Source organism: Malaya genurostris, chromosome 1, assembly GCF_030247185.1.
Source record: "Malaya genurostris strain Urasoe2022 chromosome 1, Malgen_1.1, whole genome shotgun sequence".
Classification (NCBI taxonomy): Eukaryota; Metazoa; Arthropoda; class Insecta; order Diptera; family Culicidae; genus Malaya; species Malaya genurostris.
Genome location: NC_080570.1, coordinates 128,206,015 through 128,232,312, shown reverse-complemented (window position 1 = coordinate 128,232,312; position 26,298 = coordinate 128,206,015). Strand labels below are relative to the sequence as shown.

General features: G+C 36.1%; 1 protein-coding gene across 2 annotated transcripts in view; it reads left to right on the top strand.

Moving 5' to 3' along the window:
- The window catches only part of LOC131425738 (uncharacterized), a 51,343-nt gene that overhangs the window by 14,710 nt on the left and 10,335 nt on the right, over window positions 1-26,298 (top strand). The window contains exons 1-3 of one of the 2 annotated variants that reach the window (XM_058587846.1): window positions 16,634-17,242; window positions 17,296-17,613; window positions 17,687-17,997. In XM_058587846.1, coding sequence (XP_058443829.1) covers window positions 17,543-17,613; window positions 17,687-17,997 — 382 coding nt within the window. In that variant the 5' untranslated portion in view covers window positions 16,634-17,242; window positions 17,296-17,542. Of the gene's footprint in view, window positions 1-16,633; window positions 17,243-17,295; window positions 17,614-17,686; window positions 17,998-26,298 lie in introns of those variants that run through there. The other variant, XM_058587845.1, reaches the window with a different exon arrangement.

Below are 26,298 nucleotides of genomic sequence, written 5' to 3'. Positions count from 1 at the left end.
ATTTTCATGCATTATTATTTGCTCAGTATGCTCTGACATTTCATCATGAATAGACTTACGATCTGCCACAACGTCGAATTTTCAGTGAATGGGCCCTAGAAAAGTTGGCAGAAAATCCGCTTTTTTATCGACAAATTTTGTTCAGCGATGAGGCTCATTTCTGGTTGAATGGCTACGTAAATAAGCAAAATTGCCGCATTTGGAGTGAAGAGCAACCAGAAGCCGTTCAAGAACTGCCCATGCATCCCGAAAAATGCACTGTTTGGTGTGGTTTGTACGCTGGTGGAATCATTGGACCGTATTTTTTCAAAGATGCTGTTGGACGCAACGTTACAGTGAATGGCGATCGCTATCGTTCGATGCTAACAAACTTTTTGTTGCCAATAATGGAAGAACTGAACTTGGTTGACATGTGGTTTCAACAAGATGGCGCTACATGCCACACAGCTCGCGATTCTATGGCCATTTTGAGGGAAAACTTCGGAGAACAATTCATCTCAAGAAATGGACCGGTAAGTTGGCCACCAAGATCATGCGATTTGACGCCTTTAGACTATTTTTTGTGGGGCTACGTCAAGTCTAAAGTCTACAGAAATAAGCCAGTAACTATTCCAGCTTTGGAAGACAACATTTCCGAAGAAATTCGGGCTATTCCGGCCGAAATGCTCGAAAAAGTTGCCCAAAATTGGACTTTCCGAATGGACCACCTAAGACGCAGCCGCGGTCAACATTTAAATGAAATTATCTTCAAAAAGTAAATGTCATGTACCAATCTAACGTTTAAAATAAAGAACCGATGAGATTTTGCAAATTTTATGCGTTTTATTGTTTAAAAAAGTTCTCAAGCTCTTAAAAAATCACCCTGTATAAGGGTGCCAAAATTTTGGGATCAACTCTATTTTCGTAAAGTTCTAGTGCTCAAAAGTTTAAGCACCTCGAAAAAAGCCTTCATGCAAAATTTGACCTAAATTGGACATGCTTAAGGGGTGCTGCCCGGTGGTAAAGGTTTGACAATTATCGATCTTGAAAAAGCACCATAGGGGGGAGTACATGAAATTTCCAAAATAAAAAATTTTTTTTGATGCCAAAACTCTTAAAACTGCATAAAACATCGAAATTTAGTGTTATCCCGAAAAAATTTTTTTTTGAAAAAATCAACTTTCTGGGACTTCATATTTTTTCTAAGTCCCAAAAAGTCGACTTTTTCAAAAAAATTTTTTTTCGAGATGACACTAAATCTCGACGTTTCATGCAATTCTAAGCCTTTTGGCATCAAAATTTTTTTTTCGATTTCGAAAATTTCATGTACTCCCCCCTATGGTGATTTTTCAAGATATATGAAAATTCCACTAAGTGGACTAAGAAGGGTTTTGCCTTTCTCTATAGAAAGGTATTAGAATTGCTGGAAAAACCGACTTTCGAACGGAGCCTCGGAGACCCATAGTGTTATATACCATTCGACTCAGTTCGACGAGATCGGAAAATGTCTGTGTGTGTGTGTGTGTGTGTGTGTGTGTGTGTGTATGTGTGTGTGTGTATGTGTGTGTGTATGTGTGTGCACTTTTCGAAGATATTTGAACGCGCTCAATTTTCTCAGAGATGGCTCAACCGATTTTAACAAACTTGGGCTCGTTTGAAAGCTACTATCGGGGCATTGATCAAGTTCGAAGATAAAATGGCTGTGACTTTTGGTTCCGGAGATATGATTGTATAAGTGACGTAACCGACAAAAAGCGTTGTATTTGAACGCGCTCAATTTTCTCAGAGATGGCTGAACCGATTTGAACAAACTTGGACTCGTTTGAAAGCTACTGGCGGGCCATTGATCAAGTTCGAAGATCAAATGGCTGTGACTTTTGGTCCCGGAGATATGATTGTATAAGTGACGTAACCGACAAAAAGCGTTGTATTTGAACGCGCTCAATTTTCTCAGAGATGGCTGATCCGATTTTAACAAACTTGGGCTCGTTTGAAAGCTACTGTCGGGCCGTTGATCAAGTTCGAAGATCAAATGGTTGTGACTTTTGGTTCCAGATATATAATTGTATAAGTGACGTAACCGACAAAACACGTTGATTTTTACCGCTCTTATATATATATATATATATATATATATATATATATATATATATATATATATATATATATATATATATATATATATATATATATATATATATATATATATATATATATATATATATATATATATATATATATATATATATATATATATATATATATATATATATATATATATATATATATATATGGGTGCCAAAATTTTGGGATCACCTCTATTTTCGTTAAGTTCTAGTGCTCAAAAGTTCAAGCACCTCGAAAAAAGCCTTCATGCAAAATTTGACCTAAATCGGACATGCTTAAGGGGTGCTGCCCGGTGGTAAAGGTTTGACAATTTTCGATCTTGAAAAAGCACCATAGGGGGGAGTACATGAAATTTCCAAAATCGAAAATTTTTTTTGATGCCAAAACTCTTAAAACTGCATGAAACATCGAAATTTAGTGTCATCTCAAAAAAATTTTTTTTTGAAAAAATCAACTTTCTGGGACTTAGAAAAAAATTTTCATATTTTTTCTAAGTCCCAAAGTCGATTTTTTCAAAAAATTTTTTTTTTCGAGATGACACTAAATCTCGACGTTTCATGCAATTCTAAGCCTTTTGGCATCAAAAATTTTTTTTCGATTTCGAAAATTTCATGTACTCCCCCCTATGGTGATTTTTCAAGATATATGAAAATTTCACTAAGTGGACTAAGAAGGCTTTTTTATTTTAGATTAGCATTACTGTTCTCATATAAATAGGCAGCGCAAATGTCAAGCACTAGTTTGGAAAAATGATGCTGACTGTGTGACATAAACACTGAAGCATGCTTTTGTGAACTACTCAAATCAATCTGAATCTATTGGCGTCTAAAATTATTTAATAAATGTATGAAACATATTTTCATGAGACTGTTATGAAAGAAGAGAAAGGCATTATCACACCACTAGGTGGATTAAGAAGGGTTTTTTTTATTCTGTATGATTTGAACTTCGAAAAAATATCTGAGTTCCTCATAAAAAAAACCTTGACCACTTTACATACATAATTGTTTGACTAAGGGAGCTACCCCTTTCACCTGGAAAATGATAATAATCTGTTAAATGGTACAAATCTCCACATAATCAGGGAAATATGCAATTGGAGCTAAATTGTTTCGATCTATAATTGTAGTTCATTGTGCGGTCGATTTTTTTGCATCTAGTATGGAAACTAATTACTCTGTGGGCTACTCAAGTGATAAATCAAGATTCATAGTAGGCATTGGAAATCGATTGTGAAGTTGAAATAGAAGTTCAAGTTTTGTATCGGAGCTTGGTAGCTCCACTGTTCAATGTGCTCTCAATAGAAAGTTACGTGAATAAAAGTCATTCACCATTAATTGAACACACCTTCCATGGCCGACCGGAGATGCGAATATATTTTCGTTTTCTATACACTTTGACGTCAGTCGCCTGATGATGAAGGGCCGGTCCGAGTCCGCAGCAAACACTCGTGTGTGTACGTCAGCAAGTGGGGGAGCGACACAAACGTCAGCACACACTTGCTACATTTCCATTCATACTTGGCTTACGTGAGATTGATTTATCCGCCTACTTTAGTTAGATGGCCGCATGACTTTCCGTACATAATTATTTGGATGGTAAAAATAATTTTGGCCTGATTATTTCAGGAATAGAACACCTTCTCTCATGCCTGCCCGAGTGCAATACCTAACTAATTAATTAATAAAACTGTGGCAAAGCGTTGACCTAGGCTTGTCAAAAAATTCTCTTGACAGAAAATAAGTCTTAGAAATTGTCGTGGTTTCGAAAATCACATGGTGAAAGTCTTAAATTGTGAACTTTTTCCAGAGTCCAAAAATAACAGTTCAACAACAGCATTCGTTAAGATCGGTCAAAATCCAACGAGAATTCGGCCGGACCGCGCTCTCAGTCGCCAAAAGTTCGACGACATACGGTTTTTGCTGTCTTTTGAGGTCAGTTGAAAATAATTCTTACTCGACAGGAGCGTCATCTCATCCCAGAGAAAGGAGAATGTAAACAAATGCGTATTACCAATGTAATCCACGGGTGTTCACTATAGGTGAAACCGACGCTGTATTCATGTCCATAAAGTAGAGGCTTAGACCACTCAAGCTGTTGTATTTATTGCATAGTTTCTTGTCAAACACAAACGTCTTCCTCCCGTTCCCCGAATGATGCGACCGATTCTGAAGTTTCCTGATGGCTCTGCCGTGTGCTGCTGATATTATGACTAGGAAATGAATTGCGTTTTGTCGGTCTAAAATTAAACTCGGCGCATTTAAGCACGCCGGGAAAAATCCGTGACTTTCTACTTCTGCCGGTTTCGTGCGGTTGGCCCACATCCAATCGAATTTGGATACGTTCTAGTCATCCTTGGTGTACTGACCGCACTCGGTCAGTTCGACCGACGGCGGAAGGCAATTGAAAAAAACAAAAACAGTACAAGAAACCGCGATACCAGAAAGTCATTGGCATAAATTTCGTTGATTCATTCATTCAAGTAGCAAATATTATAATCCGTACATCCGTAATATTGTTCAGACTGATCAAAATACCATTTTCATAATCAAAAACCGTCGGGCTCTCACTGTCCTACTTACTTGAGTAGATGATCCATTCCTAGCTTGTTTAAATAAATTTATGATCTTCGTTACGTAGCCATCATGTACTTAAAAACAAAGGGACACAATTATGCCTCACATACATATTACCAATGAGAAATAGAAAAGGAAATTAGAATAATGATTTTACATAGATAAATCGGATGAAAATCATTTAGCAGACCGTTAAATTTTAGTTTGAAGTTTTTGACCACTATTTCTGGTACTTCCGAAAACGGGACCTGGAGGTCGTCAAAAGGTGCGATAACTATGTCCTCACTAGTTCCTATCTCATGCCTCCCACGTGGCCATGTTTGACGTTTGATCAATAGAACAGCGTCGACTATCGGTGCTATCACCTTCTGCGTTAGTCGCAGAATGAGAGGGTGCGGAATAGCTTAAAAGTTGCAGCCCATCTTACATTGCAGTAATAATCATAGTATATTGCAACTTATGATGCTGTGTTTTTATTATATTGTTACTCTTATTATCGGTATCACTTCACGGTTAAAATCAAGTGAGGTGAATGTAGGTTTATATCACGAAAGTCGCTTCAGAGAAAAATGAGCTTTTTGTTATTTTGAACATCAAATCACCAAAGTTTTGTTGGATAAAATGTTTTTTTTTCACTACAGTGATTACTCCACTGAGCGTAGTACTGGTAATAGGTAAAATCAAGTGAAGTGAACGTGGAAGTGGAAGTGAGGATGGCCATTACTTATAATACATATATTGTACTAGCTGTCCCGGAGAACTTCGTCCCTCCCGGAATACATATCTGGAATCAAATTATTTCTGGCAATCGTGAATTGAAACCATACTCAGGGTGCTGAAACGCGTTCCACGGGGCGATTTCTTGTGTCGACAGAAGTTGCATGGAGCCAAATCAGGTGAATTCGGTGGTTGCTGAATGGTATTCGTTTCTTTTTGCTTCACTTGCAGAATCTTATCGATGCGAATATAAGGTGGAACACGTGACAATTAAAAATACAGGACTGTGTGGGAGACAAGATCGATTACGATGACAATAAAAATACAATCGTTTCAATAACCTATTTGTCAAACCCGTCTCGAAAATACAAATTATATAGCGATTTGAAAGAATACCCACAAACCGAAAACAACCATCTTGGATTATAAGAACTGAAAACCTATAAATTATTGACATCCACTCGTAAGTGTGGACAAAAAGTATATATAATTCTTTCGAAAAATCATGAGAAATGATAAATTATTATTCACTTATAACCAAGGGTTTTCACGAATAACTAAAACGACAAGAAACAAATCAATAATATATTCCACTCCAGTTTTCCTCAATGTTTTACTTAATCTACTCCAATGACTCCTTCAAATACCGGTTGAAACTAAGTAGTAAAAGCAGATATCGTTATTGTAATTATCGAATTCTGAGTAATTTTAGGGATTTTTTTTGTGACAACAACAAATTTGGTTTGATTCAGCCAATGTTTTCTTAAAACACCCAATATTTGTTCCAAACCATCAAACTCTAGTTGTAGTTCGCTTTCACATCTAGTAAAATTCAGTCGATAAATCAAAACCGCTTACGCTCGGGACGGCTGAAACTAAGTACACTGAGGTCTTTTTTTATGAGTTTTTTTTGTGCGACTTTTTTTATGCGAATTTTCAAAATTATGCGGTTTTGTTTATGCGAAGTTCCAGAGTTATGCGGTTTTTATGCGAACTTTCAGAGTTATGCTGTTTTCCTTCTGCGGTTTTTTTATGCGAAGTTTCATAGTTACGTCCTGGGTTGGCGGTTCAATGCATAGGGCACTGGTCTTACAAACCAGTTGTCGTATGTTCGAGCCCTGACCTGGAAGAATTCGTAGTGTCAGTAGGATCATAGCACTAACCATGCAATGGTTCTGTACACTCTGAATCGGCTGCGAAGTCCGTTGAAACAGAAGGTCAAATTCCACTACAGGAATGTAATACCAATGCTTTGCTTTTTTTCATAGTTACGCGAATTTTTTTATGCTAATTTTCAAAGTTATGCGGTACGTAAACTCGCATAAAAAAGACTTCAGTGTACAGTATTGTGTAGTAAACAATAGAACGATCTCGAAATGAGTGAGCGAAATGAACAAAAGGTACAACAGCCAATGCGAAAAAATACAATTATTGTTGACTTCAGACAGTGTAAAATTCGACCTTTGAAATGAGAACTTGAAGATTGGCTTAAGGAGCAAATGCATCTGGATATTAAACCTGTGCATTTACTTACGCAACAAGACAAATAATGTTGTTTACATCCAGTTTTCTAGAGAGTTGGATGCAATTCGAATCAGTTGGCCGTCTACCAATAATGACTATCGAACGGAGTATTTTTGAAGCCATTTTAGAAAATTTCTCAAGTGTTTGTTTCGCCCATTTAACTGATGGTATAAAATTTTCAAAACACTGTACCCTATAATTCCGAAACCAGAAGGCGGATCCAGATGAAATTCAGGAGTTTTGATGTAAGTCTAAGTTTGTAAAAATCGGTTAAGCCATCTTTGAGAAAAACACATTTTCATTTTTTTTGCACATTTTAACCCATAACTCCGTAACCGGAAGTCCTATCCAAACGAAATTCAAAAAAAATTGTATGGAATCATAAGATTTATCATTTGGATCTTAGCTTGTGAAAATCGGTTCAGCCATCTCCGAGAAAAGTACAAAAAAACGTTACATACACACATACATTTTGCTACTCGACGAACTGAGTCGAATAGTTTATGACACTGACAATGATTGCATAACTTTTTTTATATGAGAAAGGCTAAAATGACATTTAACTCTCTCAGAGGGTAAATCTTGAAAAGACAAAATCGGTTGATCGGTCTCCTAGAAATTCGAGTGCACTTTTTCATAAATATCGCACATTTTACCCTGTTACTCCCGAGCCGAAAGTTCGATCTGGATAATATCCAATAACAGACTATGGGACCAAACAATTTTCCGTTCTGAAATTATGAAAACCGGTTCAGCCGTTTCTAAGAAATTGGATTGGATTTCCGGTTTAGAGTACACGATCACGTTTTGTCAATACTTCCGGAATCTGGAACGAAGATCCGGTATACCCAAAATCAATGTATTTGGTCATCAACTAATCAAATCTGTCCAATTCAAGAATCATACGGCTATTTGAATATATTTGATTAAATTTTCCGTGTCATGTATAAAAACACGTCTCCAAGACGGTTTTTTTTCTATCTATTAGTTTGTAATTCCGGACCCGGAAGTCGTATCCGGAATGAAATTTGTTATGATTATATGGAATTGTAAGTAATTTCATTTGAATCTACGCTTGAGAAAATTGGATGAGCGTTCTTTGAAAAAATTTTGCACATTTTACCCCGTAGTCGGATCCAGATAAAATTTAACTACAACTTATGGCAACTACAAGGCCTTTGATTTAAATCTCAGTTGAAGAAAATCAGTTGCGCGGTCTCTAAGGCCTCTGAGCAAATCGAGTGCACTCTTTATTTATTTTTTAGCACATTTTACCTCGTTACTCTCAAACTGGAAGTCCGATCCGGGTAAAATTCAATAGCAACTCTATGGTACCAAGAGACCTTTCATTTGATTCTAAGTTAGTAAAATTCGGTCCAGTCAGATTTTTGTTACATATACACATTCATACACACACACGCATATACAGGCACACACACAGGCATTAGCTCAGTTTGTCAAGCTGAGTCGAATGGTATATGACACTCGGTTGTAAAGTCGGTTTTCACAGCAGTTGTATATAGTGTTGAGAAAGGCAAAAAGTTAAAACGCTTGAAATATTCATTCGAAATCGGTTCACGGAGTCATATATCGCATGATAAGTTCCGATGAATTAAAAGAGCATTTTGGTTATAAATTGAATGACCAAAACGACCATCTTAAACAACATGCACCAATGTGTTTCCCTCATATAAGTCAATTTGAAATACTCATGATTCATAACCATACATAGTTAGTGCCTATTTTACTAGCGAACAAAACGTGTCGTAAGTCCACTACATTCAATCACTAAAAATATTCCGTGTTTCTATTGCCGTTTTCGCTTGAAAAAACTGAAACTGTCCCAGAATAGTTTCATCAAACAACCGCTTTTCGCGAAACTGTGTTAGGTTCGCACTTAGCAACGGGGGTTTGAGCAAACCTGAAAAGAAACCGGATTCGAAACTGACTCGATTTTCAGTTCAACAACGTTGAACCTAGGTTCGAAACTAGCTTCAAACAAACAATTTGACAACAGTTAGGGTGGAAACTGGGCTAGGTTTGGCATCAAGCGAAAACAACATATGTGTCGGTTTCTCGGGTACACTTTGTGCGATGATTCGTTCAATTTATACGGTTGGAAATGAACAAGAATTCATCCTTGATAGTTCAGCGGTACCCAAGTAGCAAATGAAACTTATTGAAATTTCAAGAGGTTCTACAATTGTTTTAGAATAATTTTTTCATGTTAGATAAGTTCAGAAAGATTTTCAAATATATTAAAATCGGTTGTGCAACTTGTCACTGTTAAGTTTTAAAATACTACCCAAAAATCACTATAGAACAATTTAAGGTACATCTGAAACAATTGTGCAGCAAATCACCAACTTGCCCACGTTGTACTAGCAGTTATAGAAGCTTAGAAAATTTCACATCGTCATGTAAAAACGAAGTAACTAAAACAATTGTTCAATTTATCAAAAATTTTCCAAATGACTGTCATAATTGTATCCGATATGTCGAAATGGCTGTTTATCTTTTGTGAAGAAAAAAATAGTGAAATTATGTTCTCCGCAAGGCAAAAAATGGTAAGCCGAATTGAAAACCTCGCAGTAAAAACAATTTTGCAGCCGAGTCTGCAAAGTCTTGGTTGCCTGCCTGAAATATTAGGTCAGTGTGCGCAAATTTCTTCATTTTTAGAAACACAATTCGAAACTTGCAAATAAGTTGTACCAGATTTATCTGCTTGAAATGAACGCAAAACTTGCCGACATGAGAATATTATCATAAAAGTTCCAGAAATACAGCATTACATATGCAATGAAACCAAAAAACAATGAGATAATTTGTAACCGGTTTTTATCTCGCGAAAAAAATAACAAACCTGACATCAATTTTTTAAGATATTGAAAGAAAAGTTGAGTTCATCATACCCGGGTAGGTGTAAATAACAAACAAAGGTCAAAATAATAACAAATTTTACCATCATATCTTGGCTTGATGTTTCTGTGTTGTCAGAGCGATACTTGATATTTTCGTGATATTTCATCAAGGGATCAAGACATTGTATAATATCTGTTCAACATCAAAATTAGTTATAATATCTTATTTCGTTATTGATGAGCTATTTCAATTTCATTAAGTAAATTGACCCCGTAGTTTTATCTTCAAATGAAATACCATTGAATAATATTGCATCAGAATCAGATAAGAGAAATACTTAAGATATTACTCTATTCTAAATGCTAGATTGCTTAATAATTAACAAATTCATCTTCTATAAATATTTTGTTCTTGGTTTGATATTACAATGACAGAATTTTTTATTTTGTTGCTATTTTCTCATGCAAGCTTTGATATGATTTTTGATATTTTAACTCTTATTTCAAACTAAATAATGTTAATTTCTACCATTGAGATGTTTGATTTTAATGACAGAATTTGGTATTGGTTTGCAAATCACTTCTACCCGGGTAGTTACTTTCCTAGTTATATATATTACCGCTTGAGCAACTACAGTGCGTATCACAAAAGTTGGGTCCACTAAGATGAATGACTAAATTATATTGTTGTTTAAGTCAACTAGTTTGGTTAATATAAAAACAACTATTTGGTAAAAATAAAAACAAAAATTTCTCTTTTTAATATTTACACGTTTATATTTTCTTTTATTTAAGTGAAATAAATCATTACGTTGGGTGAACCATTTTCTTTTCAACACACTGTTACGTTCGATGCCATATTGAAAAAAATTTAAGAAAAACTCATTTCAAGATTTTTCAGATTTATTGAAACATTAATATGATTAAAATCGTCTGAAAAGGTGTATGAATGTTTGATAGTTTTCTTATACATATTTTGAACACTATTCCGATCATATTCATTGAAAATAATAGATTGTTATTTTCATAGAAATTGATGTGCAATCATCAAAACACGTACATTCAAAGGCGCTTGAAAATTTCAGGCGTACGAAGACATGTTTCACCATAAAAATGCAGTTCGTTGTCGATTTTCTATTTACTAAAACATGAATGATCAATTCTACAACATGTAGTATTACCATTTATTTATGTGCAGAATACTTTTAAAGTTCCATGTTTGTGTTACGAGCAGTTGTTTTGAAAATCAAATGTAAAACTTATTCATTAGAGATTATGTTTGCTATTTTTTGTAAACATCAATTCAATTCTTGTTTACATTACGTAGTAATTTCCATGAGTTTTACAATCGTTTTTTCACTGATTTAATTGCAGCATTTGTAATGGGATCGATGCATGAGTTTTTGTTTCAGTTGCACAATAATTGTGAATAAATGTTCGTAGCAACGGAAGAACTTAAAGATATGTTGCACAACAAAGAAAAATTGCGCTTTTTCCATAACACAACAGTTACTAGAATAGTAATATGAACTAATTTGATAAATTGCACAATCAGTAGAAAAATACTGGACAGCAACTTAACGTGCTACTTGGGTACTGTTTACAAACAAGTTTAAACAAAATCCAGGAACACATCTCAAACAATCATCTTTACACTTCACAACTAGCCACTTTTATTTAATAAATCTCTGAAACGGATCGTTAACAAATCTTTTGAAACTCTATTCAGGCGATATGGACCGTGATCGTTCTCATCTGTTTGTCAACAGGAAATATAAATAAAAAAGTCTGTTTACAAACAGTACCGCTGAACTGTCAAAATGTGTTCATCCGATTGAGGTTAGCAGTGACGGTAAAAAACCTAATTAGGTTTTGCACGAACCTAACATAACCTCACAAAAATGAACAGAATTAACTATTTTTGACAGTCGCCGTGTATTTGTTTACAGTTTAAAAGTTCATCAGAGGTTCATCGTTTGAATCTAAAAATTGCGAGTCGCCTCACACTAAACAGATTTATACATATTGATGGTGGAAACACATACAGGGCAATCTTTTTAGTTTTTTTCACTGTGGAACACGTTTTTAACAGGCACTTTTTCGTCATTTTTAATATTTAATATTTTTCATGTTTTCCACGATCGGGCGTCATGCCTCGCATAAATTCCAATAGACAATTTTTGAGGGTTTTGGAAAATAAGATATTTCATGTATTTTTCAATGCATTTAGCGAGTATTTGTACGTAATTTTGAGAAATAATGATTACGGAAGATGGTCATTCATGAAACTCTTCCGTGTTATTCTCTATATAGTCAAGATATAGCTACATTTCCTTATGGGGTGCGTTTTACCCCATCTACCCCTATTTATTCGAACAAAAACTCATTATGCGTCGTTTTCCGGCTTTTACAGGCTATTCGGTACACAAGTGGATGAGAAAGAAGGGCCAGTGTCATAGGCGTCTTGGCACGATGTGGATAAAAATATTTGCATTTTACTAACTTGCACCAGCTTGTTGGAATGGTTGTCGAGATCATGCCCAACTAGTTCGGAATAACCCTATTACACAGTATCACTAATCCTCATTTGCTCAAACTCAATTGAAGTAGTTATTTTGGTATTAAATGAATTAAAATTGTTCTGCAATATATTTCCGGCTGAAGTTTTTGTGTGTCTCATTTCTCGAACGGACAATGTATGGAATATTTGTAGAACTAATTTGACTATTATTTTGCTGAAGAAAGTATGTTGATACGTTAAGGTGTTTAAGAGTTATGCTATGTTTTTGAGTTTTTTGAAGGTATTTTTAAAATTAATTTAAATAAGTTAAAAAAATAACATCCTTCCAATTTTATCTTAAATTTTTACTTATATAATGACCTTTTAGGAACCGCATAGGATACATTTTTATCGATCTGGCATATACTGAATATTGATATTTGAAGCTTGACTAGTTTTTGATGAAAAAACAATCATAACTTTTTGGTAGCTCATATGAGAAAGCTTGGTTGAGCCAAATTGTGCGCAATGATTAGTTCAACAACTCTTCTAAAGACAACTTTTCGATAGAACGTTTCACAAAAAAGTTAGAACAAAAACCAGTTTTAATCCACCTAGTGGTGTAATGATGCCTTTCTCATATCAATCATACTATCATATACGAGGTCTGTTCAAAAAGTTCCCGGAATTTTTTAATTGCGCGCGTCTGGAGAGTCCGGTGGTCAAATTTTTTTTATTGTGTTGGTACATATGTCCCTAATGTATGGTGAAATTTTCAGCTGTATTCATTGTTTACATTCTGTCTTGTAGCGGCTGGTGTAGACGTGTTTTTTTGAGCTCGGCGATTTTTGTTAGTTTAAACAATGGAAGAATTGGAGAGTCAAAGAATTTGTATTTAATTTTGCGTGAAAAATGAAATAAAGTGTAACCAAGTGTGCGAAATGTTACAGAGAGCCTGCGGTGAGTCTGCTATGAAAAAAACAAGTGTTTACGAGTGGTATAAGCGTTTCCAAGTTGGCCGCGAAGACGTTGAAGACGACGAACGCTCCGGTCGACCCAGCACGTCAATAATCGATGAAAACGTGGGAAAAGTGGAAAAAATGATTATGGATGATCGCCGAATCACTATTAGAGAAGTTGCTGATGAAGTTGGCATATCATTTGGCTCATGCCATTATATTTTTTCAAATGTTTTGGGCATGAAACGAGTGGCAGCAAAATTCGTTCCAAAACTGCTGAATTTTGATCAAATTTTTTGGCTAAAAACAAGACTTTAATCATGCCCCAACCTCCTTATTCACCAGATATCGCTCCGTGTGATTTTTTCCTGTTCCCAAAGTTGAAGAGACCCATGAAAGGACAGCGTTTTTCATCGATTGAAGAGATAAAGGCAGAATCGCTGAGAGTGCCACAGAGCATTACAAAAAGTGACTATCAGGGGTGTTTCGAAGACTGGAAAAACGCTGGCATAAGTGTATTATATCTAGGGGGGATTACTTTGAAGGGGACCATATAGATGTAGACGAATAAATAAATATTTTTTTAGAAAAATGAGAATTCCGGGTACTTTTTGAACAGACATCGTATAATACTGAAAATAAAATAATTTTCTTCGATTCTTAAAATAATAACCGAAATTGGTTTGTTTGACCGTCTACTGACAAAAACTATCAAATTGGAAAAGCTTTGAGGTCGATTTAAAAAAAAATTTAGGGTTTTTCCCCATTTTCAGTGATGGTATACAATTTTTAACCCACTTTACCCTATATTTCCGGATCCGGAAGTCGGATCCGCATGAAATTCAGGAATTACGCATAGGACCACAGGACCTTTCATTTGAACCTAAGTTTGTGAAAATCGGTCACGCCATCTATGAGAAAAGTTAGAACACATATTTTCTTTTTTTCACATTTTACCCCATAACTCCCAAACCGGAAGTTGGATCCAAGTAATATTCCGGAATTTTTTATGGGACCTCAAGGCCTTTCATTTGAATCTAAGTTTGTGAAAATCGGTTCAGCCATCTCCGAGAAAAGTTAGTGCAAAAAAACACACACAGAGAGAGAGAGAGAGAGAGAGAGAGAGAGAGAGAGAGAGAGAGAGAGAGAGAGACATTTTGCGTAGTCGACGAACTGAGTCGAATAATATATGATACTCGGCCCTCCGGGCTCCGGTTCAAAAGTCGGTTTTCACAGTGATTGCATAACCTTTCTATATGAGAAAGGCAAAAAGTGATTTTTTGGGAGCCACCCAAGGGGAGAGTCGCTTAACACAAACTATATTGTGCCTCTAAAAACACCCATGATATATTGTGAGTCTAAGTGTGCCACGCTGTGCTCCATGAAACAGCTACTTGTTAAAACTGAGCCCTTTGTGTGCCGCAACTGTGCAACTGTATGAAAACGAAAGTGCCAATATTGATAAATGCACCAACGCATTGTGTTAATGTGTGATTGGCACATTGTTCTAAGCGTCCTCCCCTTGGAGCCACCCTACTTTTACTCGGGAAAATTTATGTTACTCGATCAAATGAAGAGCTAGAGAGGTGCTTTTTTCAACAAAGTTGCTCAAAATAAAATTTTCTACAACTTCATTGTACAACAAAATTGTTTTTGAGTTCAATTAAGAAAGTTAGATTTCAGATTTCAATCTAAATAAGGACCACCCTAGTAACTTTTTCCATCAAAAGGAGCGCCATTTGATTACAAACAACTTTTGTGAAGACACCAACTACAAAAAACTAATATTTAATAGTGAAAATATTTTTGTCACGCTAATTTCCCGTTTCGGATTATAGTGTAACAGATCGGCTGAAAAGTTCGTATCGTTTCTATGAGAGGGCGCCACTAGAATTAAATCCATACCATTTTCAGTTAGTACCAACCTTCAAAAGATACGTGTATAAATTTGACAGCTGTCTGATTATTAGTTTGTGAGATATTGCATTTTGAGTGAAGCTACTTTTGTTATTGTGAAAAAATTGGAAAAAAAGGAATTTCGTGTGTTGATGAAACACTACTTTTTGATGAAAAAAAGTGCCGCCGATACCAAAAAATGGCTTGATGAGTGTTATCCAGACTCTGCACCGGGCGAAGCAACAATTCGTAAGTGGTTTGAAAAATTTCGTACTGGTCATATGAGCACCGAAGACGATGAACGCAGTGGACGTCCAAAAGAGGCTGTTACCGATGAAAACGTGAAAAAAATCCACAAAATGATTTTCAATGACCGTAAAGTGAAGTTGATCGAGATAGCTGACACCCTAAAGATATCAAAGGAACGTGTTGGACATATTATTCACGAATATTTGGATATGAGAAAGCTTTGTGCAAAATGGGTGCCGCGTGAGCTCACAATCGATCAAAAACAACAACGAATTGATGATTCTGAGCAGTGTTTGAAGCTGCTATATCGAAATAAAACCGATTTTTTTCGTCGATATGTAACAATGGACGAAACATGGCTCCATCACTTCACTCCGGAGTCCAATCGACAGTCAGCTGAGTGGACTGCACGCGATGAACCGAACCCAAAGCGTGGAAAGACTCAACAATCGGCTGGTAAGGTTATGGCGTCTGTATTTTGGGATTCGCATGGTATAATTTTCATCGACTACCTTGAAAAGGGAACAACCATCAACAGTGACTATTATATAGCGTTATTAGAGCGTTTGAAGGACGAAATTTCAAAAAAACGGCCTCATTTGAAGAAGAAAAAAGTTTTGTTTCATCAAGACAATGCACCGTGTCACAAGTCGATGAAAACCATGCTGAAATTGAACGAATTGGGCTTCGAATTGCTCCATCATCCACCGTATTCTCCAGATTTGGCCCCCAGTGACTTTTTCCTGTTCTCATACCTCAAGAGAATGCTCGCTGGTAAAAAATTTAGAAGCAATGAAGAGGTAATCGTTGAAACTGAGGCCTATTTTGAGGCAAAGGACAAATCGTACTACAAAAATGGTATCGAAAAGTTGGAAGATCGCTATAATCGCTGTATCGCCTCTGATGGCAATTATGTTGAATAATAAAAACGAATTTTGGCAAAAAAAATGTGTGTTTCTATTAAACGATACGAACTTTTCAGCCGAACTGTTACTGATAGCTGTCAAAATTGATTCATTTTGTTCATTTTTGTGAGGTTATGTCATGTTCGTGCAAAACCTAATAGTAAAGTAAGACGTATTGACGTCAAAAGCGCCTTATACTCTAAACCACCGACCATGTAATGTATTTTATATATTTCATTGTCTATGTGATCCTTGAATGTTGGATCCTCATCGCACCAGGTCAATTCTAATCCATTCAATCAATGCAGTGCTGTTTTCCATATCGAAAAGTACATCCTCATGGCATAGCCATGACTATCCAGACACAAAGCAAAACACATCTCGCATGTGTTTACCAACTACGTTACGGCACTTGTAACAACCGTTTAACAAGGCTGTGATGTACATTCTGCTAGCACGCCAAACACCGGTTTAAAAGTCCATTGGAATTTGCGTTGAAGTTGCAGATCGATACCGCGTTCTTTTAGATCAGGCAGCTGCCACTGGTATTGGCGACGCGAACAAATAATAAAAATAAAGAAAAAAAAAACAGAATTCCCTCCGAAACACATGATCAAGCACAGCCGTCTATATAAGCAACCTCCCACGCGTATTTTCCTGACAGCAGAATGATCAACACTACGTGGTGGGATAACACGGGACCAACGACCAACGTCGGATCCTGGGGGGAGGGAAAAAAATCATGAATCGAAAATACCTGCCTCCGACGTCCGTTCGTCCGTCCGGCTTGGGCTCGAAAACATCCCTCCCACGAGCGACAAATTTTCCTGTTATGCGGATTTACTTTGGTTTTTCACTTCGGGGAAAAACTAGAACGCGTTGTCTCAACGGAAGAAAGGAGGCGCGTGTGTCGAACAACACCAACCTCAACCTCGTCTAGCTCCGTCGGGTTTGCTTGTTTCAATATTTTTTTCTGTTTTGTTTTTGATATTCTCTTTACAGGCAGGAGCAAAACAACGTGAGCTGTTCCACCGCACAGCAGTCAGTAGGGGACTTTCAAAACGAAAGTGAATGCGAACGTGACAGGATCGACTCCCGCGAACGGTAGATTCGACTATATTCCGCATAATAGTGCAAAACGATTCGAGGAAAAGTCAAAACAAATAAACAAACAAACGAGCCAACGTTCTGGACTCTTATTGTGTATATTCGGGAATTGTGCCATCGATCGCGGAAGTGTTCATCAACTATGATTAAAATATCCCGAGCGACCGGGGCCTACGCCGCCCTAGTCTCGGTAGTGTCTGGAACAATTGTGTGGTACGTAACCTGTTCTAGCTGTGATTGTCTTTACATAACTCTTCTGTAATGGTTTTGTCATTGCACCGCGCAGGTTCAACTTTCGTCCACTGGGATTATTTTTCTTCTCCGGATTGGTGTTGTTTTGGTGTCGGCAGTACGCCAACCTTCGCCTCCAGATGACTCCCTTGGTGGAGGAAAAGCTACGGAATGTGTGCCAGCGGGCGCTCCAGCTGCGGGCGCAAAAGCCTGGCCTGTTCTGTGCGCTGGTGTCCAGTTTCCTGGTTCTGCTGGCCATCATCGGTCACATGGTATCCGGAGCATACATTGTGATCACACTGCTGGTGCTGTCGATCGTTATTTCGACCAAATATGACATCAAAATCGTTGCCGATCGTGAACGACGTGAGTACCACTAACTAGTTAGTTTTTTTTTTGTTTCTAGTTCACAACGTTTTGAGTTTGCTTATGTCGTTTTCGTTTTTAAATTGCACTACACCAGGGTAGCGAAAGCTGCACCTAAACCGTTCGTTTTTACCAATTGCACTACACCAGTGCTACACTTTTTCTGCACCGATACCACTGGTGTAGCACTCATCAAAAGTTTGGTGTAGCTCTGTGCAATGGAATCGTTTATTGTAGTCAATGGTTACTGTTTATGTTTTCGTCATTTTTGTTCGTTTATTCATGCCTCAGTGTAGCACTGCACCGGTGTAGTGCAAATTAAAAACGAAAACGCTATTAGATTTCTTGCCTTGGCTTGACTTCGATTTCCATAAATTTTTGTTTCAACTTTGCGGTGGTCGGTCAGAGTCGGCCTGGTCGTCGTCTTATTATTAGCGGTCGGGTGTGACCTTCAACGCTGCTCAGCTGCTTGCTGACGTTCGTGGCAACGTCGACCGGAAATTACTGTTTCACACTCGATTCACGATATGATAAGTATCGTATCATGTTTGACAAGACTTTGATACGCGAACAGCTAGCTTGTGGAGAAAAATAATTATCCTATCCCTAACGAAGTTGTTTATAGTGATTGATTCAATGGGCGAATTTATTTTGACGCTATTCAACAATAGTAGGCATAGAAAGGTCGCGTCGTTTTTTTCGCTTGATGCCAAACCTAACCCAATTTTGACTCCAACAGCTGTCAAGTGTATGGATTTGACAGCAGTTGGGGTTGGGACTGAATTAGTTTTGACTTCAATGAAAAACGACATTAGAAAGCAATTCCAGGAATGTGTAGCAAGTCGTTTTCAACTTGACAAATGATTTATTTTTCACGGATGGAAAAACCAATCCGACTCGAGGTTGATTTTTAGAATGGACGAATAAACAATAACACTTTTTCCATATCGTTGAAGTTTTTGAACTGTAAATTGTACAAAAAAATGGTGCCTTAGAAAAAGTTGTAGGAAATCGATTGTGCACTTTCGAACATACAGGAGAAAATAGAGAATTTTGAACCATCGGTCTTATCTGTCACTATCCGACATTAATCTTTACGAATACGATGCTGCATTTTATTTTTCCATAAGTAGTTGAGTCGATCATACATTTTTTGTGCTCTACATTGGTTTTCCAACACTTTTACAAACCAACCAGGTTAGGATGGGTAAGTCGATGCCTTTCACGCAGCCCACCTGGGTACGATTCCCAACTCTGCACATTGGATCAAACAGTTTTTCTGGCCCTAAGAGGTTAATAACCTCAGGGTTAAAAACGCTATAATTGAAACAAAACAAAAACTTCCAGATAAACATCTTTGAAATCATTGTGTTTGAATTAGAGATGGACAATCTGTTCGCGAACGGTTCAAAAGAACTAGTTCTTCTGGAAGAATGCGTGAAAAACAGTTCTTTGTTGAAGAAAAATAGTTCTCAATTTTTTTCGAAATAAATAAAAGTGATTGAATTCTATAAGAAAGTGCATTAATAACTGTATATTTCGCAACGGTCGTAGTATTTACTAATGCTGTAGAAATTGTATATATTAGCAACCTCTGGAAAAAAACACAAAAGTGAACGATAGCTACTTGAAATACCTGCAAAAAGTAATTGCATTTCCATTAAAGAGATTGTTACCAACGAAACATTTTTATTAGCTATCGTACGATTTTTGCCGAAACATTTGCAATTTCTGAAGCACGAATGAACGGTTCAGGAGAACTAGTTCTTTCGGTAGAATGTTTTGAACGGTTCTTTGAAATGAACTGTTTCGCTCATCTCTAGTTTGAATACTAGTGTTCAAGAAAACATGCACCGCGTTGAACTTATACCCAGGGTTGCTACAAACCTAAACATCGTGCACAGGAGTTGTACACCAGTGCGTGAACTTAAGTTTGAACATATGTTTAAACATCGAGTTGGAGCACGATTCGAATGAAAACTTGTTTGATCTATTGAAGATTAAAGTATTATATGTGTATTGCCTTTCACTTATGCTCATTATATCTTTGATTTTGTTTTTTGAAAATTGTTTAGCAATACAATACGGTTGTTATATTACATCCAAGCGGCGGTTCCAAATAAGCAAGGTTCGATTACTCACCTTCATAACTCACCTCCATTGCCGGGTAAAGGCACAGTCTAGGGTGCCAAGATCGTAGGTGTGTCGAAATTCAGAAGATTGAAAACGTTATTTTCTTTTTCTTGAAATGCGTGGAAGGTAGACGTTAAGGATTTATACCATAAAGGATTACGATATACGATTTATGACCCTTTGTGGGACGATCTCATGGATAATTCACAACAAAATTTGCCAGAACCAAAAATGAGCCTTGAGTCGACGCTGCCGACCTCAATTTCTAGACTTGACCGATTTCCACACACTCAAATGAATGGTCTTCTGGTCGCGTTACTTGCAATTATATTAGACTTATTATTGCATTATATTAGACTCAAAACTGTTCTAATTTGTAGGTCATGTTAGTGGCTATACGAATCAACTTCGGTAACTGGATTCCGATTCCGAAAGTACCGGAAATAGAGGTCAAAATTAACTTCTAACCGGAATTTCGGAATTAACGTTGTGATGAATGATAATTTCGAATAGTTATGTCCTTATCCTTATCTAAGAATTCTTTAGAGCTGATTTCTAGATTATTTCAATTTTTATGTCTTGTATGTTGTTTCCCGAATACTTTCTTTGTCTCAAGAATTAAGGAAAGGTGTTTTGAAGAATCTCATATTAATATAGGTGATAATATGAATAATATGAGAAAGGCATCACATACACCGCTACGTGATATGAAACAGAATTAATTTTATAGACTTGCTTCTTTGAGTTTCTAATTTCACTCGAATAATATTTCAGTTAAAATAGTTTTGCAAAGAGCGAAGCTCAAACCCACTACTCAACTGTTCGCATCAAAGGGCACACTTCGGTACAAACGTGATCTTTGTACTCAGGTTTGCACAAGAGTTTGAGACACGATGCCCAAACGAATGTCGAAACGTATTTTTATGCTCCTAAATGATGCTGCATGCGAAAAAACAATAAGTTATCGACGAAAAATAGTTAAATGGTTAGTTTTAGGCTTTTTTAAAGGTTTACTTTTGATAATTTATCGCCAATATGCCTACTAATTGGAAAAAAACATCGATTTTTATGTATATTCTTAATAAAAATCTTATGTTTTTTCTTTACAAAATCATTGGTAATCGTTTTACTTGAATATTTGTTAAAATTGTATCAATTTGCGAAGCGATTCGAAATTCCCCTGCATTTTTCAAAATGACAAAATTTAATATATATTCTCATAGTCCTTATAACTTAAATTTAACTGTACATTTGATGTTGATTTGATTAGTGTAAATCTACTTTTATGTTTCGTCTTAGATTCATCAATGCATTAAACTGTATTTAACTGTGTTGAAATACTACTAGTGTCACCTTGCATTTCATGTGGATTTTGTGTCGAAGTTCATTACTAAATTATTTAAGAAAATTTTAAGACATTTGTTTTCAAATTTGAGTTTTTCAGTTTATTTTCTAATTCTTGAAAAAGCACTCGACTTTTTCGAGTTAATTCAGCTGCATAACCCCTGTTTAAGAAAAAACTTCGTGTACTTAATTTTTCAAAAAAAACTATCGTCAATGTGTTGGTTTTGATGATGCCTTTTTCATAATATTTTTTTTCAATTTTTGAATTCTTGAAAAGCGTTGTACATTCAAGTCTTTTTTAGTCGAAAGATATGAACGCTTTACTTTGATAATTTGTTGAAAAACGTTTCGGTAATTTCTTAGACAAAATATGTAAACCGCATAACTTTGAAAATTCGCTCAACAAAAAATTGACATTGAAAACAATACGTATCCTTGAAAACTCGCTTTTAAAAGCCGTATAATTTTAAAAATTCTCATAACAAAACAACATAACTTTGAGGTTTGCATAAACAATCGCAAAACTTTGAAAATTCTCATAAAAATTCACATGAAAAGAGACTCGAGTGTAATTTTTTTTAGTGTGTTGCATATTTTTGTGCTTAGGGCACATAACCGAATTTGTTTTTCTTTACGTTTTGCCTAAAGATAAGATTAAAATGCGGAAAAAAAGTCTTCTTCCTCAACATAGATTTTTCAATTTTTAGGTTCATTTCAAACTAAACTGGTTTGGTTTAGTTCACCCTGAAACTTTATTTCGGAAGCACACAGATTGTTCCACCTAGGTCGAGACAATGGATCAATTGAATAATATTTCTTAATACTCAATAGATTTGGAAAATATTTTGTTAAAACTATCGTTTTGCAAAAATTTTCAAGACAAATAGTTTAGTTTTGCTATCACTGCAATCTTATCTTGTTGGAAGAAGAAAATTTTGGTATAATTTGTGAAAGTATACGAAAAAGGACGGGGAGTCAAAAAAGACCAAATTTTGATTTATGTGGTTTAGGAAGGGTTACTATTTTCGTAACTCATTCCCCCGATTATTCAGCCTCTCTTTTAAAATTGCTTCAAACCAGTGGTTTCCAAAGACTGAAGCATTTCATAAAATTGAAAAATTGAATATTGAGTTGTGTTTGCCCACCCATAACCCTTATAATTATGTGTTCATTGCTCTGGGTAGCCTGCTACCGAAAATGCCGTTAAGTTTCAAGTGCGTCCTAGAATTGTACTCACACAAGTATCTTAAAGAAAATATGCAACACGATAACAGCGAAACCTAATAATGAATTTTCACCCACAGAAATATCGCTAAAGAGATAATCGAAAGTGAGAAGAGTTTCCAATGATAATTCGATGCTGAGTTTCTTTTACAATTCAGTTCGACACCGAATTCGTGCAAGATTTAATTATTATATTTTCAGCAATAATAAAATCTCTGCTGAATAAATTCGCAACTGAGAAATAATAATGATTGCAATATTTTAGATACACCAAAAAACGCTATTTACTCTATCATACTAGTAACAGGAGCGCAGCATTGTCAGCTTGACTGAAACACTTGTACGCTGCGCCTGGTGCATTTGAATTGGCGAATCAATAATCTGCACTAATATTTTTAATAAGCAGCATAACATGCTCTGCGATTGTTTTTACTATCATTAAAACTATTATTAATGTAAACCCTTTCCAAAACTTAACAAAATAATTATGTCACGAAAACTCTCCTCTGTAAATATACAAACGAATTTCGCACCAACTCGATTTGTTGTCCCATAAAGTCACCTTGCATATTTTGTTTTTCAAAAATTCCAGATTGTCTTTTGAAAGGAGCTAAACATTTTTAACCATTTTTTTTTCAATGAGTTATTATCGACAATGATAAACCCTACAAAAACGAGTTTAACTAGTGATTTTCACAAAATGAGTCAAATTATTCAATAAAAACACTGAAAATCCTTATCGAGTCCAATACTGAAAAAAAATGATTTTAAAAATTCAAAATTGTTTTACACAACAAAACCATTATTGACTTTAGAAAAATTTTGTCCCAAGATAGGTAATTAAGTTCCCTACCAACCAATCAAACACTGCAAGATGGGCAAATTCAAGGAAAAAAAGTTTTTCGAACGAAAACTATTTCTTGTCCAAACTAAATATGTTATCTAGTGTCTTTTGTTTTGAAACTAAACTAAACTGTTTTTAAAATTTAAACTCAATTTACAACAAAAAAAAAAACACCACTTTCGAATTCAACAAAAGTTTGTTACAATGTAAGTTATTATGTTCCTTTCGAACCTTTTTTTGTAAATTGATTTTAAATTTGTAAAGTCAATTCCATATAGAAGTTTTTCAGTTTTTCGTCGTCATATTTAGATCAAGTATAAAATGAATAATTTTTAACAAACGACGTAATCAAAAAAAAAATTCATGTAATTAATTATATACATATATCCAGGCGTAAGGAAATTTATAGTCATGTTCTGATACCCCTTCCGATTTTTTTTTCTGACTACGCGCCTGAATTACCATTATTGAATAATCACAGCAAAAAAAATAGTAGTAACAAGGGAACACCCCGATAAAAGCGGATAATAATTTGGAACGGTGAATATCGGAACATTCATATTTTTCCAATGAAATACTTAGATTAAAGATTTTTTTCTATTTAAAATTTAATTTAAAATACCTCTAAATCTCCCGACTAGGACACCTGCTAGGTGGATTTGCGTCTTGATTTGCAAACTATTTGCCCGCGAAGTTTGAATGTGTCTCCGCTATCGCTTATCGCTTTGTGTGTATGAGAATATTACAAGCGGCAACTGTTTTGCTCTCTTGCCTTGACGGTGCGAAAATAACAGCAACAACAACCACCACCACAACAACAAAAAAGTGCCTATAGTAGGCCTTTACGGCAAAGTTGTTTACTGTCACCCCTTTCGGTTGCGGTCACACTGCCTACCGAAGCAGGCAGGAGGCACTAGCTGAAAAGGGGCTCGACCGCAGGTTATTTTTTTCATCGTTTGACCCTGACTATGACAAGACTATGTATAGGTTCACGAAGGTCCAGTAAAGTAGACCGCCGACGACTCTGGTCAATTTAGAACGTTTAGAAGGATCAATTAATTTCAATCGGTAGAACAACGGTAGTAGTCAAGATGGTTTGAGGGTATTAGAACCATTAGAATTATGAGGGTTCCTGTTGCTAAGGTTTCGTCAAGCAAATATATAAATCTGTTCTTTGTCTCTATTTTAAATGGCGCATCGATTGAGCCAAGGACACCCGAGCGAGAAGAAAAAAGTGCAAAAACAACTCTCTACCCCCACTCACTCTTTGTCGTCTAACGTGAACGTCATCCACTTAGTGTTGATGTTTGTAAACGACGAAACACGCGTGAAGATAAATTTGCGTGTTTGAGTAAGTAGTATAGAAGAAAGTAGTACAAGTTGTCCTCGAGAATAATCGACTGCTTTTTTTATGTCTGGAATTTCCCATTTGCTGTTTCTATGTGTTTTCTTATACGTTGTCCGTATTCGTTGCATGTGTAAATGTCAAGAGCGAGCTACTAGATGACATTTTTTGAATATTGGCGAGTTAAACCTGATTCAAACTTTTCCACGCGTGGTTTCATTCATGTATTTCCTGCTTCGGAAGCATTGATAAACACGTGTTAGGTTTTGAAACCAATGAAATAGGTTTCCGTTCAATGAATCGTAAAATCGTTATGCGGTTCAATGATGATTTGCCATATGCTGTATGGTATCAGTGTTGGTTCTAAGTATGTTCATTGTGTGGTGGTGGCGGGTTTTTTTTAACAATCCGATTAGTTTTTTTTTCACGCAGAAACGTGCCCAGACGAAAAATGCTACCACGAACAGACATGCGGTAAATATTTTTTCCCACAGAATTCTTTTCCAGGTTTATAACCAGAACCAAACGAGATAAATAGTTGATTAGGTATTCGGTTTTGAAAGAACATGACATACCCTCGCAAAACGAGCTAAATGAACGTCGATTGACAACTATCAGTGGTTTGTTTATATGCGTTCACTTCAATCTAAATGCGTGCCAAGAAACCACTGATAGCTGTCAAACATGAACTTTATTCATCACGAGTTCATTCGTGACGTCTTTTTGTAAAACCTAATACGAAAATTATGCATGTTCCGAGTGTGAAGAGTAAACGAGTTCTCCCTTATCAGCAGCTAGGCTATTATTTTTAACCAAGCCTCCAGCATTTTTCATAATACCGGTCCTGTATGACGCACGACGGTTCGATGTGATCTATTATATGCGTCTTGAAGATAGGTCAGGGTCTTCTGGAATGGTTGATTGTGCAAACATAGTGTGATGTAATCCTATTCACGCCTACTTTGTGTATGTGCAGCAGATGGCTATTTACAAGCGGAATTTCCTAGACTCACGTGGAAACTCTTATGCTCGTCGTATGAAGTAGAAATACATTAACAACTTTCCTCCGTAACGTCATGTGCTGCCTACCGTTGAACAGTTGATTGTTATAACTTTATAGAAAGCGAACGAACAGCCGTAGGTAGGTACCCGTCTCGCTACTTGTTGAGTACTCAAGTTGATTACTTCTCACCGTAGTACAAGAGGGAAATAAATGATGACTAAGTTCTGTGCGGGGAACAGATAGTGCTTATTGTTGTTTACATTCTGCGACACTGTTCTTGGATCAAATTTCGCAGTATAGTCTATAGGGGTATGGTGGGAATGTGAGAAAACGCGCATTCTGCAAATACTACGTAGTTCGTTCTTGCGTCAATCAAGTGTATCGCTTTAAACTAGACACCAAAACACG